The sequence below is a fragment of the Colius striatus genome, chromosome 3, assembly GCF_028858725.1.
Source record: "Colius striatus isolate bColStr4 chromosome 3, bColStr4.1.hap1, whole genome shotgun sequence".
In the NCBI taxonomy this organism is placed as follows: Eukaryota; Metazoa; Chordata; class Aves; order Coliiformes; family Coliidae; genus Colius; species Colius striatus.
In genome coordinates, this window is record NC_084761.1 from 74044987 (window position 1) to 74064120 (window position 19134).

Consider the following 19134-nt stretch of genomic DNA (forward strand, 5'->3'; position numbering starts at 1 on the left):
TCACTGACCTGAAAAATGAAGAGATTTTCTGGGCTGAAATCTTGTAACAAATGCAACAGGACAAGGGGTAACGGGATGAAGTTGGAACACAAAAAGTTCCACTTAAACATAAGAAAAAACAATTTCACTATGAGAGTGAGGGAGCCCTGGCACAGGCTGCCCAGGGAGGGTATGGAGTCTCCTTCCTTGGAGGTCTTCAAGACCCACCTGGACACGTTCCTGTGCGACCTGATCTAGGTGGATCTGCTTCTGCAGGGGGGTTGGACTAGGTTGACTAGGGGTCCTTTCCAACCCCTACCATTCTATGATTCTATGTTCCATTAAAAAAAAAAAAAGCTGTATAAGAAACATTAGGACTATGTGCAACATAAGTTGGTTGCAGACTTACACATTCAGTGCCTTAACTAAAGACTTATCTGGTCCGTGTTTTATGCAAGGTGTATATAAGGCATTATAAAGGCATTAGATGAAACAAATGCATTCAAAAATGTTCATTGAATATAGCAAAAAAGCTGAGATGCAAAACTTATCTTGTATGTTTATTCTCTACGACACACACTCATGAGCAGTCTCATAAGCTTAGACAACAAATGTCTTTATGTTATTTGCACTCACAGCCAATTTAATCTCCCCATACTGATACTGTAACAAAAAAAATAATTGGTAGTCTATATCTCTTTTTTTTTTTTAAATCATTTTAGGATAAAGCATTTGCATTTAATTCACTGTAAGTTTTTTTGTAGCCACGACAGCTTTAGTCCTACACAGCAAAAAGCCACGTGAAATTAAGCATTATAACAGAAAAAAAGACCACGAATGCACACCTTGCATGTTCCTGCTTTTCCTTCTGCAATGGCTTTTTAACATCTTCCAGTTTACCTTTATCTTTACTCGTATAGGGTCCAATTAAAAAGGAGCTATATGGAACTATCTGTCTGGGTTGATTCATTCTGGCTCTCCGGGCGGCAAAGTCATCCTTTTCTAAATCAGGAACTCTGTTGGCTGTTTCATCTTCTGAACCAGAATCCTTCCCTTGATAAGATGTCATGAAGGGGTTGTCCTTGCGAAGGATGATGTCTGGGATGCTTCCATTGTCTTCACATGTTGGTTTTTTACTGACACAGAGCAAAATTAAATAAAGCTCTTGATGCACCAGGGAAGGACAGGGCAGTGATAGCATTCATCTCCCAGTCATAAAACAAGCACAGCTAATCAAATATGCTCCAGGCTGCTGTTAGACTGGTCAAAGCCTTGCTATAAATAAAACTCATATACAAGTAACAAAGCTGCGAAGACTTCACAAAGAAAATCAGCACGTTGGATCTTTACTTATTTTAGCTATAGCTAGAAAAACTAGTAGTTAAACATACTAGATGCAGTGGATGTAGTACTGTAAATGCCAATATTAAACTTCTTGAAGACTTTAAACAAAGATAGAGATTTGATGCAAAACACCTGATCCTTGGCCAACATTGCTGAATTCTGAAATATCTGATATTTAGCACTTTTCCTCCTTAATGTCTGAGTAATTGTTGAGGCTGCTTAACCTAATATTCTTAACTGCTTTTCTTCTCACGCACATCCATACTCGATTCTTTCCCTAACTAGCTTTCCTTCCTTCCATTGCTGACATACAGAAGTTACAATGATCCTGGCATACTGGAATTCACTGCTGTCACCCTTGGTCAGAAACGCAACTGATATCAACACAGCATTGCTGTCACTGCAGATTACGACAATAAAGATCCCTGACAGCTGGTGCCCAGTAAGATTAAGCTTATTTCAACTTGTAACAGTCAATACTCTTAAGCAAATTGAAAAGACAGATGGCAAGAGCTAGGTGACTCTTCCATTTAAATGTCAAATTGTATTTATTGATATTTTAGGAAGCTGGATACCAAGTAGTAGACTGTTTCATGCAGTACTTTTGTAGGCTGCAAATATTTTGCACTTCCTCTTACACACCTTGCTATACAAGGTGGGTAACATAACACACCTTGCTATACAAAAGGGAAAAAGAAGGCATCAGAGAGAATTAAGCAGACTGACATTAAGAAAGCAAATCTAAACAGCTCAGGGGTTGCTTCAAGTTTCTCTACTATTGTAAAAACCATTAGCGTTATAATTAGCTGTTTTTAAAAACATTTTAAAGTCTTGCAAGCCCATTACACAGGTCACTTACGTTACAGCCCCAGCTGCCCTCTCAAAGTACTCCTCAACAAAATAGCCGGAGAAAGTTATGGGGAAGCCATAAACCATCCCTGACAAGTCAGTCTGGCTCAGGCTCAAAGGAGCAATACGAAGTTGCCCGTCTTCACTTTGGTACACCACAAGGCTCAGGACTCCCTGGCAGTGATGTGGAGAGCATGCTCTCAAACTAGTCAAAGGCAATTTTTTCTTTAGATGTCTCTGAAGAATCAAGATTTCATTTAAAGCAACCAACAAAACTGTCTGATGGCACTCCAAAGGGAACTGCTGTCCCTCTAGCTCATCAGCATCTCTGTTCACAACAGCTTCAGAAACAGCAGGAACAGACGGCTCTCAACTTCCTCCATCATCAAGGGGTGGCCCGGTCCCTTAGCTTCCACTAATGATACTCTACATGAATCTTCTGCTACTCTTTCTTCCATTAAAAAAAAAGTGGTAAGAAGTTTATTAAGAATGTTAAGTCTTGTATTTATCAAAGTCACCAGCCCTACGAGGTCATCTTCAGGTTCAGATTTCACTGCTGAAAAGGTATGTTACATCACTTACTTTTAAACCACAAATATAATTTGCCCAAATCCAAATTGCTTTTTAAATCTGCAATACAGTAAACACAAGATGACCACCAGGGAAAGAGTCTGACCTTTCATTTATGGTTTTCTAAGACATGTTTGTTTTTTTTTTTCCCCCCAGTACAAGAATATGAAATCGTCAGAGAAAATATACTGATCTAAGGCAGATAATGTTTTAGGCACAAAGGCAAACAATTATCTAAAAGTAACATATGCTGGGACTTGCTCTCCAAAATAAGCCAGGGTATGTATGATGAACTTAATTTTTAAAACCAGACTTTACTACAGGTATCGTTACCCTTTACTGAAATCTAATAACTTGAACAAGACTTTGGAAATACTTTTCAGATCCCTGGACATAAAGGGTTCATATCAAATCACATAATACTACATTAAAATTTGTTTATATTTACTTCTTAAATGAAAATCAGGAAGATGAGCATTCAGCTGGCTAGGTTAGGGGTCTTATTTTATGCTTTCAGTTTTTACGAGCAATGTATAACCAAGTGATTATTGACTAAAAACTGCTGGCTTTTTCAGTCTCATGTTTGTCAATGCTATTAAAGCTTCAGAGCATCAAACACAGCATTTCTGAGAAGGGTGGTAACAAAGAAATATACAGTTATTACGCTCAAAAGAGTAACTATGAGTCATTGTAATGAATAACTGAAGAACTTACAGCTTTTACTAAGTAACCAGACTTTGGTCAAATCATCTTTCTCCTTATCAGGCCCTTTCACTTGCTTGTTTCCAGGTTAAGAATATTTTCCATTCATTTACATTTTGCTTTTAATAGAATGAGAGATTAGATGTGACATTTTGGGGTCTCCTGAATCAGTTTGTGATTGTCTCAAAACTGCTTTTTAAGGCCAGTTTGCCATATAAATAGCGAAGAATAGCAATGAACTAGAATTCCCTGCAGATTTGAAAACTGCTCTTGCACACCCAACCTCAGCTGTTACAGAAACAACATCTGGTACAGCAGGTGCTTCCAAAACATCAAGACTGTGGGTGCTAGCACTCCCTGCAGCAGGAGTTCATGAAGGCACATGGATCTTTACATTACATTTCGGAACAATGAAAGACTTTTGCATGCTTACACACTGTCAAGATGAGAGTTCATATCCCTTTTGTGTTGAAAATTCAAAAAACATTTGCTAACATTTCTCTTATGTCCTCCTCTCCATCATTCATCTCAACACACTGAAAGTCTCCTCTTTAGGCAGTCTCTGTGAATCTGATCCTTATCATTCAGATACAATAGTGTAAGTAACAGACAGATGCATACAATAAGCAAGCAAGGAAGATCACATATCAATAAAACAACGTGCTATAAAGAGAATCCTTTGGGAAGGGGGAATATTTTTTGGCATGCATTTGTATCTAGTTCAATGGAGTCCTTTCCTAGAACATGCTACAGCAATGCATATAAGTACTTAGATTCCAAGCAAAAAAACGCCATTTACATTCAAGTTCAAATCCTTCCTGTGCCAGATCCAGAAAAGTCCCCTACTGAGTTTCAGCTTTAGGAACAATTAGATGCCCAGTAGAACTCAAAGTCAGAGTGAGTGTCCTTCTGAGGTCAATATCTTGAGAGGAAACATCCTGTAAACAGCTTAGAGGAACTAGAAGACAACTGACAACCTCAGGTGAAAAAGAAAGGGCTCTGAATGTAGTGAGTTTATGTGGGCAGGTTTTGGGGCTACAGGGGGTGGCGTCTTTGAAAAGGGCAGTGAGAAGCTTCCCCTCTATCTGACAGAGTCAGTGTCAGTTAACTGTAAGATGGACCCATTGCTGACCAAGGCTGAGCACATTAGTGATGGACGTAATGCCTCTGTGATTAACATGTTTGAGAAGGAGAAGTTGTTGTGCAGATGCTAAAACTACAGCAGAAGAAGAGTGAGAATGTGAGAACACATCTCTGCAGACACCAAGGTCAGTGGAGAAGGAAGAAGAGGAGGTGCCCAGTGTCATGGTTTTGTGTGGAGCTGTTTCTGGTAATGGGAAAGGGGTTGTAAAGATTGCTCCTGTAAGAAGCTACTCAAAACTCTCCCAAGCTCTGAGTCATTAAGACAGATGATTAAATGCTCCCCTATATCCTAAAGTATTGCCATAAGGTTCCTCTCTTCTCCTCACCCACTATTCTTCAATTTCCAGTGCCTCCTCTGTCATGCCTTTCTCCAGTCCCCAGGAGTAGGCTTCTACTACATTATGGTGAAGCTTGGACTACAAAGCTCTTTGTCCCTCAGCTGGGGCAGAAAATCGGCAGCTCCTCCATCCTCCTGCTGCAAAACTCCATAAGTAGCTTCCACTGAAACCAAGGGAAGAAAACAGCTTGCTATTTCTCCTCCCTTCTGCTTCAGCCCTGACAGGACAACAGATTGGAAAGAGCAGGAAAGAGCAGATCTGATTTCCTGCCAAAGAATCACCCATTTGATCACATGTGCTTCTTTTGTGGATATCAAGCCAGTAGATCAAGCTCAGGGTTGGAAAAGGAACTCTCGACGTGGTGTGCACCTTCCAAATGCAAACACTACTTTTTGTGCACTGTATTGCAGTGTTAAACACAAGGTGCTACTACAATTTACTACATATTACAGCATTACTACCATTAACACTACAGCCTCAAACTCAGAACAGGATTATGCTAGTACCCTAATGCTTTATGAATTCCTGATCAACTAGCACACTAATTGAGCCTGAAGGACTAATTTATGGCAGATATTTCCTCTTCATTAGTATCTGACTTTGTTAAAACAGTAGCTCACAACCACAAACACTGGTTCATTACAGTGTGAAGCAAACTCCAGATGAGGATGTATGACAGATGTGACTGTCTTATCTGCATGTCACATCTGTGTATGGCCACAGACAAGCTTCACTCTGTTTATAAACAAGCTTTATCACATAAGACTTGTACTTTTTACTACTACATTTCAAAGCCCAGACTGTAGGTCAGCATCTGCTAAACTCACTGTCAGGATTTCACCCCACAATCCTAAATAAAATGTTTTGAATGGGAGGACATTTGGGCGCTAACTCTTTAGTCAAACCATTTTTACCGTTTGAGAACTTTGAGTTCTGACCTGTTGGTTGAAATTCTGCTTTGTGGGCCATCCCCATGAGAAAAAGAGATTTTTTTATGAGGATCTGATACCAGATGATGGAAAAGAGTGGGCAGTGAGCCTAGTCATCATTCGGTTCTCAAATTAAAGAACAGGAAATAACCAAACTGAACACCATCCAAAAATAAATAACACAGGTAATAAGTGAATAACTACTGATATTCCATGCCAAAGTCATTCAAATTATGACTGCGGAACTATGCCTCCTTTAACTGGTACATGTGTTAACAAGCACCATACTTTTATAGTTCCTGCCATTAAAATGAATGCATGATTTATTAAAACAGCTAAAAATATTAACCAACTAAAAAGTGTGGTTCTGTAAATTAAACCATCACATTGTCAACAAGCAAAGTAAGTTTCTGAATGTTTTGCCTAAACAAGGCATTTTAAATGTATACTTACAGGAACTTTTTATTAAATGCAAGAAAGTATTAGGTGGAAGGTGAGAAGTAGTCTGTGTAGGAGTTTTCTTGGAGTCTGTTTACATTACACTGTAAAATGATACCATTTCTCAACACAAATACAGTTAGCATCATACAACTCTGCGATCCACAGCAGCCACATCACAAGCCTTTTCAGACCAAGACCTTCACTAGCAATTGTTAAGTGCTTAGCAGAATGGATTTTTGTTAGGAAAAGTGAAATCACAGCGGATTGAGGAAAACCATACTCCAGTCAATCCTAAAAATGTGAAGCGTGCACAATTTCCCACACCGTTGGGCTAACCTGCCATAGCGCTGGGCTGCTGACATGACCTTAATGCCAGCTTCTTCCAGTCTTCTTAACTTTCTGATCTCTTCTGCGTCAGTCCCCTTGGGTGCTGATGTTTCTTTTGCACTACATGAAGGAGACTGGTCTATGGAGTTTCCTTCACTTTGATTCAAACCTACTGGATTTTTAAGGGAGCTTGCCTCAGGAGCCATGGAGCCCACTTTCTCCTTTTGACACAGTCCTGATGTTTCACTCTGTTCTTCTTCTATGGTTTCAGGGTGGGGTTTGCTATTGAATTATACAAGGTATTTTAATGTACACTATGCCTGAAACATACACACTTATTTATGATAAGCACATTTTGTTGATATCAAGACACCAAAGGATATTCTGATGAATGATCTGAGAAGATAATTACGTTCTTTAATGGAAATTTCTTCTTAGGTCATATCAAAAGTGAAATACCAGTTGACAAAAATAGCATGCAGAAACACAGCCACAGCTACAGGAATTGTACTGGTGTATAGAATACAACATACAAATAAATTGATTTTTTAAAAAACACAGCAAAAAAATTAACTATTTTGATCAAATACAGGAGCATTACTTATAAGTATCATTTGTCAGCGAGTAACTGTCTTGAGAACTGAGACAGGTCATTTGGAACATTTTTGTCCAGTCTTGGGTTTGGGTCAATATCCATAGTACTTACATTAACCAGCGTTTTGTCAAACTCAGTTATACATTGTATTGTATGGTAAATAACAACATGAAGACAATGATTTCCCACTCACTATTTTTCTATGACACCAATTGCTACAAACAATTTATCAGTACCACCTCAGCAAGAGACTTACTACAGCTTCACACACCTTATGACATGAATGAAAATTAGGCAAGTGTTAAAGCATCATCACTGAGGAAGAGAGAAGTCAGACAGGCCAGTCTTACCTGAAAGGTCTGTCTCCTAGTGGTGAAGTTGCTGTGCTCCAGCTCTTTCGGTATTCTTCTCTTTCAGCTTTCTTTTTCCGAAGTGGAGCAGGTACATAGAAAGTCTGATTACTCTTGTTTGGGAGGTACTGGTTAAAAGGCACAGCTGATTTGGGTTCACCGTGTGAGGTCCTCCTCGCCAACATATCATCTTTTTTCACATCTGGCATCTTTCTGTGTGGCAGGTCAGTTTCTGAGTCACTTCCTCTCCCTAATGATAAAGGAGAAAAAGTATCCCTCTTCTTTACACAAATCTTTCAAAAATTATAAATCAGAGAAGACACCACCAAAAAATACATTTTGCATGTGAATACCAAAAAATGAGTCCACTTTTACCTCTATTTATATTTTAAAATCAGTCACTGAAGGCAGTAGCCATAAAACCTACATAGACAGTAAATATTTTTTTTTCCAATCAACCCTTATTTTCTATCCCTGAAAAAATAATCTTCAGCTGCAGTTCACATAATAAAAAATCAGGTTCAAATTAAGCCAGGACAGCTACAGAAGCTTACCCGACTAAAGGCCAAATGAATTATAGCTGGGTATGTGGGTATGTTTGACCTGATTCACACTCTTGAATCTGGACTTGTATGTCCATAGCACAAGCTCAAGAAAAAAAGGGCTGCATGCCCCTGCATTTGCAGAATGATAGGAATATGTGACCACACACATATTAATGGCAATTTGAATGCACACAGCATCAGCTTTGACCAAAATTTGAGAACAGACATTATAAATCGGAAGACTCAGATGATCCCTTCTCCAGCCTCATCAGTTGCCTGGTCAATCAGTCTAGCACACTACAAAACAGAGACTTGATCGTCAGATGGGAAGGTGCCTGGTGAGAGGGAAGGGATCTCAGGATTTAGAGGCTTAATCAGCACAGCAAAGACTGAAGAATACTTGCTGGCACAGAGGAGAAATAAGGTGAGAGAGAAAAATTGAGAGTTACAGAGAATAAGATGAGAGATGGACAGAGATGAGTGACTATTTTGTTCAAATGAACTAAGCTTCCTGATATTTACAACCCATTTAAACCATAGGAACTTAGGCAAGACTTTTCTAACTTGACAACAAAACTCCTAAATGGTAGGATTGATACCTTAAAGAGCATTTGCAGTATAACTGCCCTCATAGCCATCTCGGAAGCCACTTCACAGACATTCACTAGATTGGCTGCATCATCATGAGCCTTTTTAAGAAATTCATAAAGAAGCTATGTAAATAATTATCTCCCAGCAATGTAACATTACCACAAGCCCTGGTTTGATGAGTGAAACAGAGCATATTGAAGCTATTTCTCCCACCAGCATTCAGACCTTCCCCCAGCTTTGGAGCATTGTATGTCTCTGGCCCTTGGCCCCTTCCTGGCACTTGCATATGCAATAGCTCTTCCCATTTTTGGGGTAAGGAGAAGCCACTCAGGTTGTGCCCTCTCACTAATTCACCACTCTAATAAATTACTAGCTAATTCATTGAGCTACCTAATGAAGCAACAGAAAACAATGAAGTAATAAAAATCACAAGTAGCTTGTGTATAATTCAAAGTGGGGGAAGGAAAAGAGGTCTAAATATGCTAGGAATGTTTTTTTTCAAGGAGCTTTTGCAGCAGATTAAGTTATTTAATGTCTGCTTGGAGACAGATGAAGAAGAGTGAAAGGGTACAGTAAAAAAAAAAAACAAGACACGATGGAAATGAGCTAGTTAGACAAAAATCACTTTTTTGCACTTTTTGCCAAGAATCTTTTGCTTGAACGATTTTGGTTAAGAGCATATGATAACTAGCACCATGATTGGTAACCTGAGTCTATGTCTAAACAAAAAGTGGAGACATGGCCACAGAATCATAGATGTCTGAGGACAGCTGAGGTTTGAAGAGCTGTAATATCATTACATTGAGCAGGGCCACAGAGGAGCTAAAAGAAGATGAAAAGATCCCTTACTATTATTTGCTATTCTGTTTGCCCTTGAATTTATTCTAGTGTTTATTTTTGTATCATATGAAAACCAGTCTTGAACTGGCAGACAGAAATGCTGAAATAGATAACCACAGTAGCAGAGGAATTAGAAGAGTTTCATCTCCCTCTTTACTGATCTGCCAACCAGCATCTCTGAGTTGAGCACTTCAAAGACCAACATCTTCTTTAATTATTCATATTTTACTTGTGAAATTTTTTTCAGCTTGGATTTGCAAAAGCAAACAGCTCAAGCACTGGAAGATATAACTTTATAACCTTAACTTGGTTCTTCCATGTTTCCAAGTATGAGAAGCAGTGGCCAGTTTCCATAAACCATAACAAACAACTCTGCACTACAGACACGCACAGATCCTTTGTTCAAGGATCCATGCACAACTTCCAGCCAAGCAGAGGGTTTTATTCATTCCTGAGTACATTAGCAACTCTACAGGCAGGTCAGTCTGCAATTCTACTGTGTTTTACACAAACCATACTGCTCTGCCACTGGCTTTGTTTGCTTTTCGACAAAGGTCAGTATAGGACACCAGAGCAGTTCCTAAACAGTGGAGCTAATCACAGATTTAATAAAGTGAGGGTAGTATTACTTACTGCTTTCACCTAAACTAATCATCACCTTAGGATCTCTTCTTTTTTTTCTTTCTGGGAGTGGAAGGAATTATGGCATTATTTCTCTATCATATTATTGTGTTTATGAAGCTCCTATCTGTATGGGGAGAGAAGCAATGCAAGCAGAATGTTTTCCTCCATCCAGCTTTCATGTATCTAAACCTACATGTAGCTGAGTGAAATACTTGGCTGCTGGGGCCACAGTAAGAGCCTTCACAGAAAAGGTCAGCCAAGCTACACCTCACCTGCAATTCTTGGAGGAGACATTTGTGAAGTTATGGCAGCAATGAGCAGGGGAAAATGGGACATATTAGAAAGGGCTAGCTGGACAAGTCATACGTGTGCACACAGCATCTGCATGCACCCTGGGTCTGGATATGGTTAAAGACTAATTTTTAAGAACAAGCTTTGTATGCATAAGTCTTATTTTGTGTTTGTTATGGACTCAAGAATGTGACAAGGCAGTATGTCTTAACTGTGGCAAATAATTAACCACAAAATCTTCCAAAATTCTGCTAATACAGCAGAAGTTGATAGGAAGCAGCTACAGGATGTGTGTAACCAGGTGCCCACCCATTCCAAGTAGGCAGGGACACTAGACATGACTTGAACACTTGGATGGAGCCACACTTCTTGATTAGGATCTGTGAAGTGTTCCTTTTTACCAACACCACACTTGTGTCTCATTTGGGACAGTAGAAATATGTTTTGTACTGTGGAGATTGTGCTCAGCTCAGTGTCTGAGGAGGCATCAGGATATTTCAGGGAATTAGCCAAGTAGCTGGTTCTGGATGGTCAATCAGCAACAAACCCAGTACTATAGGCCACTCAAAACAGCAAAACAGATCTTAGACCTGCTTTCCACACAGCTTTTTTGTAATTCATCTGTGATACCAGCTCTATCTGTCAGCTTTTAAGTTGTAAGGAGTTCCCTATCACTTCAGGAAATCTCTTGTGTGTCCAATTATGACTCTCATCAGCTGCTTTCACATTATAAAAAGTAGTATGAACATCTGGTTGCTACCAAAAAGTCTTTCTACTCTTCCTTTTAAAAATTCTTTATTTATTTAAATGACACTACTCTGGAGAAGTGATTCATGTGTGGAATATAGCATCATCTGATCTTTGGGAATGTAACCATGCAGAGGGAGCCTCGATCAAGCATCCTTTGGTTCTGAGCCAGAATCCTGCACACGATAGGTAACTGAAGTGCGTGATCCACACCCTTAGCCCTAGTAAGTCCTTCCTTGCTCAGCTCATGGTGTTTACAAGCCTCTGGGAATCAGACAAGAAAGTCTGAGAAGCAGCACCCCTTCTCTAAGCCTAGAACTGCACGTCCTCACTCAAAGGCATACACAGATGTCCACAGATCTGACGCCAGGAGCTATTAATTCACCTAGTTTCCCCCCCCCCCCCCAACCCCGCCTTTTTTCAAACCACAAAAACAAATACAACATCTGGTAAAATGTTGTAATTCAGAATTCAAAACTCTGTCAGGTACCAGACATTCCCAAGATATTTCTATGTCATTTATCTGTCCAGGGTTCACTTAGGCAAGCATTTTATTCACTTCAGTATTTCCCTTGTTCCTGTGCTTTTATTTTTCACTCCAGCCTAGTTTTTAAATTAAAATGAGTCTGCACAACATCCTCTTACACTGTAACCCAGAAAAGCACCCTTCTCATCATAAAATTTCACTGCAATGATGTAACTCATTTTCCAACACTACGCTATCCTGAAATAGACTTCAAGTAAGTTGTTGGCAAAGTCACCTAAACCTCTGTGAGCACAAATTAGCATTCACAGAACAGTTCTCCCACCGGATTAACACAATTCAGAGACTGTGTCCAGCTTCCGAATGGCACATTTGCTCCGGGAACGTTACTTCCACGTCACAGCGTTATGCATGTGCCACGCTGCGACCAGTACTTACCATCACTGCTCCCTCTGAGAACTACATCTGGAGACGGTGTCTGCTGCGAGCGGGAGCCAAAGGAGTCCAGGCTGTCAAAGGAATCATCTCTGCCGTGGCGAGGTGGGGAGAGGGAATCACTGCGTTCCGAGTCCCAGCAGTCTATATAGCCGCTGTCACGAATGCTGCGCTTCGGGCTCTCGATATCCTCTGTTTCCTACATGGAAGTACAGCAGGTACCTCTTCATAAAGAAGCCACTGACAGACCCATGAGATCATTACACATCAGACAACAAAGTGTCTTCCCAAATATTGAAAACCTCCCCCCAAAAAGGGTTTCCTTGTTTTCTGCCCCTTTTCCCCTTCAAAATAAAAGTGCAAGCTTGCAACAAACCCCAATTTGATGCTGATTAAGAGGAAAGCCCGCTCACTAGATTAGCACATTGAGCTGAAAAAAAGTTGCAATAGGCATGTTAATAAACAGATCAAAACTGAAAGTAACCTGAAACTTGACTTGTTGTCCATAGTCCATAGCACAAGCAAAGGCACTATAATTTTAACATCATGCCTGCATCAGGTTTAAGTCTGCTGCTTTCCAAAAGATCCGCCCCCCCTCCCCTTGCCCATCTATTGTATCTGGCTGGGAGACCAGCAGACAGCATTTGCTGTTGCTGCTTCAGCTCGGCAAAATAATGAAGCAGTGTGCCCCAGCCTCCCTCTACCTTGAAGAGAAATTCCTGTTATGAAAGAGGGATGTCTTTCTGAAGCAATCAGCAATGAAAAATATGCAAAATACTTTTCCTGATGCCTCAGAAGAATTCAGTTGTGCTCTTTACTCTTTGCCAGCTCCTGGCTCTGGGGGATATGAAAGCACTTGTAGCTGACCCACATGTTCAGAGCAGTGAGAACAATGGTTGTCTTTGACAGCCCTGTGATTATAAATTCTTTCCAGTGCAAGCAGCACATACTAAAACACTGAAACTCCAGCAGAGGAAAAGGTCAACAGAAGCCATCCTCACCCTTGCATTATAATAAATCCCTTGTTTTAGAGAGTATCTTAACATTAATTACAATTGCATAGGCTGAGCAAAACCAAAAATAACTAAGTTTATTCAAAGATAAATCTGTTTTTTTCTCCCCTGACAGTAAGTAAAGTCAGAGATGTGGGTGCCATTATCAGACTGACATTTTGTGAGGCAAAGAGGCTGGAATGTGATATTTTTTCTTCCCTCACAAGCACTTGAATATTAATTCCTAATTAAGAAGCACCCCCTGCTTACCACTAGCTGAAACACAATGGCTATGCTGAGCACAGCTTCCACTGTCTCTGACTGCTAAGGTTTCACCCATTACTAGTATCGCCAACAAGAAGATCCATCAAGAACATCACAGTACGCTATGGTAAGCCACCACCACAAGAAAGCGGGTTTGCTGGAGAAATGATGGAAGGAGAAGAACCCTGCAGTAACACACCAAAGCTTCTGTGCTGGCAGAGAGGGAGGCTCAAAGAGGGGAGATCGAACCCAACATCCTGCAGACTTTTCAAGAAGAACGCTTAATTAGTGCCACTCACTATTACTCTGCCAAAATACCACATTAAGGGCAGCAGCAAAGGTCGCCTAAGGCCAAGCTAAACTGTGATATTGTCACTAAATAACCTCACTGCAAACTGAAGTCAAGATATTTTTCTAAAAAGAAATAAAATCTAACATCTAACAAAGTTGTAATTGAATCTTAAGGAATTTCCTTCCCCATATCCACTTAGTGAACTAAAATACTGATCAAAACACTAGACAACAAAGAACTGTCTCCCTGAAATCTGCATGAGTTACACACATCCAAGAACAAATCTACAAATCCTATCAAAATCCTGTTTGTGACATGATCCAAAAATCTTTTTTAAAATCCCAAATCCATAAATCCTCTCATCCCTCCATACCAATCAGCTATACTCAATCCTCAGGCAAATTTCCATTTTCTTAAATCACTGTATTTGAATGACATAGAACTGCTCTGCAACTACAGGGACTTAAACTCAGGCAAAAAGCTCCATCCTGCCTTCACTATCTCTCAGAGTTTGAAAACAGTCCAATTGTGAACTAATGAGTTCTGCAGAGCCTGCTTTCAAAGGCCTGTTGATGTTAATTTTGCATGCCTCTCACCAGGAATTAGGAGGCGGGCACCAGGATGGGATCCTAGACTTCTGTAAACATGTTCTTTACAGCCTTCCCCTTGGCAAAGCTACTCTCCCAGCCCGTCTCACAGACGGGTACTTGTCCTGCCTTGAATAGGCGTCATCCCCTAAATGTTATCAATGAGAAAGTGGTTATCTACGTGACTGATAACACCATAACATGACACACAACAGGACATTAGTCTTTCATATTACCTAATTAAAAACACAGTATGTCACCAAGCTGTATTCAAAGTTTCACCCACTAAATATAATCAAAAAGCTGTGGATGTTTTGCCATTGGGAATTTATAGTTTTAAAGTAGAGAAGAGTGCATAATCCAATAGTTAATGAAATGAAAAACAGAGTAGCATGAATAAAATTAGAAATGAATACCCCATTCAGTATGAGAAGCAGAAAAAGATGAGTCCGAGACAACTTACATCTTAGCTGTCTTTTGATTTGCTTATTAAGAAACAGAGGGCAGAGAGGATTTATAACAGAAAAACTAAACCAGACTGAATTTATGGCTGATTTAATTATTACATTCTGTGGAAAAAAAATACCACTAGAGGATGTGATAAAGTGTCTTTTCATCACCCAAGCTCAGCTATAAAGAACATCAGAGTATTGCACAGCATGATTAACACATTTTATTTTACAACTAAATCCTCTTCAAACATTGTAACAAACACGCCCACAATTGCCAGTGGGAAATATTGCAGGGGTATAGGAGTGGGAAGGTGACCTTAAAATAAGTGGCCATCAGCCCTCATAACAGCACCACCTAAACAAGACTTCAGGACTGCAAAGTACTCTGGTTTTACATTAAAGGAATATAGAGCTCTCAGATTTTATGAGATCTCTACTCTGCTCCCAGCTTTAACATCTGCAACAAATCAAGTACCACCCTCTTGCTTTTGTCCTGAACCTGCAGCGCTCTACACTGTCCAGCCAGTTGCTGTCTATCATGCCCAGACTACTTCACCCCACAAAAGAGCTCAATATAGGACCTCCAATATGTTCTGGTGATTAGTTTGATGGGTAAACATCACCTTGAAAAAGAAGGACCTTGTGCTGTGAGGTTAAACATTAAAAAACAAGCTGTGATACTATGAAGCACTAATAACTCGCACTTTGGCAATTTTTGTGTCCTAGCTCCCTTGTTTTGTCTGCCTTTGTTTCACCTTTCAGATTATTTGGAGTCGAGACTGCTCCTTACTTGCATCTTCTGTTTTGAAACAATTGGAAGTATTAATTTTATTTCTTTATTGCTTAGGCTCAGTCACATCACTCACGAGTGGCAAAGTCATGAGTGATTAGAGCAGGTCATTTCAAACAAAGACCAAAATAAACCTCTACAGAGAAGCAGGATGTTTTCTTTTCCCCTCTGTTTCCACCTACTTATTCACAGGAACTGGGCTCACAAACAGGGATTTTACTCATCTAGTTAAGTCTCTCTGGTCCTGCTAGAGTACAGGAAACTGCCAACTGTCAGCTAAGTATTTCTTCCTTTCCAGAGGCAATGGGGTCCTGGCCCTATGAGATGCTGGAATGAAGAGTTGCAGCCAGTGCAGATGCAGTAGCACAGAGATCAAGGAGAGTAAAGAGCAGACTCTCATGGTCCCCAAGCCCTACTGCATGTGATGACTTGGCTGTTACATGACATGGGGAGAGAGTAGCAGGCACGGAGCTCTCTGTGAGTTGGAGATTACATCTGCATAGTCTTTCATAAGCAGTATGCGCAACACATGCAACACTAGCATCGAGTGCTGTCATCTCCTTACATGCTTGCTCCCTGACCCCTCTATCCTCAGTAGACACATGCTTGGTTATCAATCCTGACCATTACTGAGATTAAGTGTCTCTTGTTGCTCCAGGGCATGCTGGAGTGCTCAAGCAAAAGACCTCATAGTGCCCTACAACAATCACAATGTTTCCATTCTTCAACTCCATAAACCACTAAATATGATTTCAACCATAATTTAGATCTTAGCAAAACAGATTCTTCACAACTAAGCCCTTGGTGAAACATAATCTCTTCCTTCTAACCCTTCAGCTTTATTTAGCCACTTTGGTTTGATGCTTTATGTTGCAACTTAAAACCAAAAGTGCTGCCTGTAAGACTGAATGTTTCAAAGCAGAAAAATCTCAGCTCCCGTGAGTCCTGCTACTTTACTTTTGAGTCTCATCTCTACTATCTGAATCCCTGTGTCATAAATGAAAATAATTCAGATGAGAACATATGGAAATTAAGAGGATAGAGTCACATGACCATCTAAAGCCCTGTTTGACATCACGTGCTGCATCACTGATATTGCCACAAAGCTGCTTGCCAAAGAAATTGATGTTAATGGTTTGGTAGAGTCTGAAACATTTGTGAAGAAAGTAATTTGTATTCTAGTTCCCTGCTTCTCTCATATTTAGCAGCAAATAGGTTATTTATGGGAGTAATAACACAAATGAAAATTCTATTCCCAAAACATAACAAAGAGATACCTTTCTCATTTGTGCCAGCAAACCTTCGAACTCCTTCAGGTTCAGGGTTGATCCACTATATGACGTGCAACCGTTTGCCGCCTTGCCTAGCCAATAAATGGTGACTAACACCTGCAGAAGTTAATAAGAATTAATTGAAGCCATCTACACAGTCACTTAGCCAAACTTACTTCCCTTCAGCACCTCTCATCTATTCTAAACTGCACAGTAGCATAGGATTTTGCTATAAATCAGATCTGAAAGGGAAATATCTGTCAGTGGTTAAACATAAATATATCAGGTAACTATGAAAATTTAAACAGTTCTACAGAATATGTAACTTAACACATTATCTTCCTGGTATTTTTATTAAAAAATTAAACTGTTACGTCTGCCTGGAAAATAAGTTGGAAAAAGAAATCTGAATAGGAAAACAAGAGAAGATATTTGAAACTGTCTAGATATCACACTTATAAATACATCTGTTTGTAAATCCAATAGGAAAAAAATCGCTAAAGAGCACTAATACTAGTGATCATTAATTAAAATTATTAAGACTAATGGAATAAATAAAACATCTGAAATGTGTGCCTATCTTGTTCAGGGACAGAAAAGGTAGTTCCATTTTTAATCATCTCAATGTAATTAACCAAATGACATAGTAACATTTACTTCCAGGAGCTTCTGCTAGCTTAAGAAATGCTTAGCCCAAGATTAATGAAAAACCGTGAAGCATCTGGTTGTTTCTATCAGACTAAAGCAGGAAAAGTGGTTTCATTCAAGTTCTGACTTGATGTGTGTCTATAACTTAAAGTCTCTTCAAAACTAGTGTGTAAAAAAAAGCCAAGAATTGCACACGCAAATGTTTATATACCCTCTCACTTCTTTAGGTAGCAAAGAAATCTGATCTGACATTGCTGGTATTGCACTGGTTTTAGAAAAGGAGAAATTAAGATGCTCAGGATCAAATTCAATATGTACAAAACCACTGATATTTATATCATGCAGAGAAAAGTAGACAGTCCTTTCTCTGCACCCACATATGTCTCCACTTAAAGCAATGTCTTTAATGGTACCAGCGCAGGAGCACTTCAGACTCGAAACCGAAAGGAAATTCAATTTAATGTTTTGTGCTGGTTAAAAATACCAAACCATCACCTGAGAAATCAAGGGTGGGTTTGTTTTGATTTTTTTTTTTTTTTTCATTTCATGTTCATTATTTCATCATATTCTGACATTGCAAAGTATTTAACTGCAGAACAAACAAGTAATATTTTGACCTGGAAAATATGTGCGTGGAAAGACATGCAACCAGTAATAACTAATAGTTGTCATTAACTGTCTCAAAAAAAGTTAAATTAACTGAAGTATAGTATTTTATGTTCTGATGGCATAGGGCCAAATAATTAATACAGAACTATGGAAAATAGGACTAGGAGAAATCCCAAGGGGATGTTGGGAATAGACACCTCTGTCACACTGTTCTTGCCTAAAAACATGCACCCACATTCCTTCAGTTCTTCCTCCTCAGTCACATATGTTAGCCTTCTGAGTAGCCTTTTCTTTTCAACTTTCTCTAATATCCCTGTTTTTTATTTAAGTGTGATGTCCAAAATCAAACACAGTGCTCCAGCTGAGATCCTCCCAGAAAAGGAAATAGCATGTGTCATACTGATCCCCTTTTCAAAAACAATTGCGAAGTATAATAGAAAATACATTTAATATAGAAATACATTTATATTTCTCTTTAGTTTATAAATAATATACGTCACACAATAACTGAATAACATTTTAACTGAAGATCAGAATTTTTCTGCTTGTTTTAAAAACTGCATCCAAAATGATACTACTGTGCTGAGGGACAGGAGGTGCTTTCACCAATACTGATTATTTTTTTTTGATCTTGAAATCACCTTTATCTGAGCTGTTCTTCTTCAGCCAGCACTACTCAACAAATTCACGTAAAAAAATTCTTACAGTACCTGTTCTCAAGTTAAGTGAAAACACTTGAAAATATACTATTCCTAGCAACAAGCAAACTGCTCAATTCATTTTGTCATTCAGTTCTCTGATGAAGGTTGTGGTATTCTTATTTCTTTCTGCTAGCATTTAATCACTTTCTCTCTTCTTCCTTTCTTTATCCTTTTTTTTCCCCCAAATAATGTCACATTTGTAAGTAATTCCAACTGGCTGCAGGCCGAGGTTGCAGGATTGTGCACCTGGAAAGCATATATTGCCTACAAGCACATGTGGAGGATACTTTTGAAACTTTACCTTTAAAAAAATACATCTGTACTAAGATATTTAGCCAGTGTCCACAAGAGTGCTAAAACACCAAAGCTGAACTCTTCCCTTACGCTTTTGTGTGCTGGACGCA

The 19134-nt window shown here is 39.3% G+C and overlaps 1 protein-coding gene across 1 annotated transcript in view; it reads right to left on the minus strand.

The window, feature by feature from the left end:
- Positions 1–19134, minus strand: part of LIMCH1 (LIM and calponin homology domains 1) — a 181519-nt gene that overhangs the window by 52103 nt on the left and 110282 nt on the right. The window contains 5 exon segments of the mRNA XM_061992263.1: positions 825–1115; positions 6632–6904; positions 7568–7817; positions 12128–12323; positions 16779–16889. Of these exon segments, the coding sequence (XP_061848247.1) occupies positions 825–1115; positions 6632–6904; positions 7568–7817; positions 12128–12323; positions 16779–16889 (1121 nt within the window).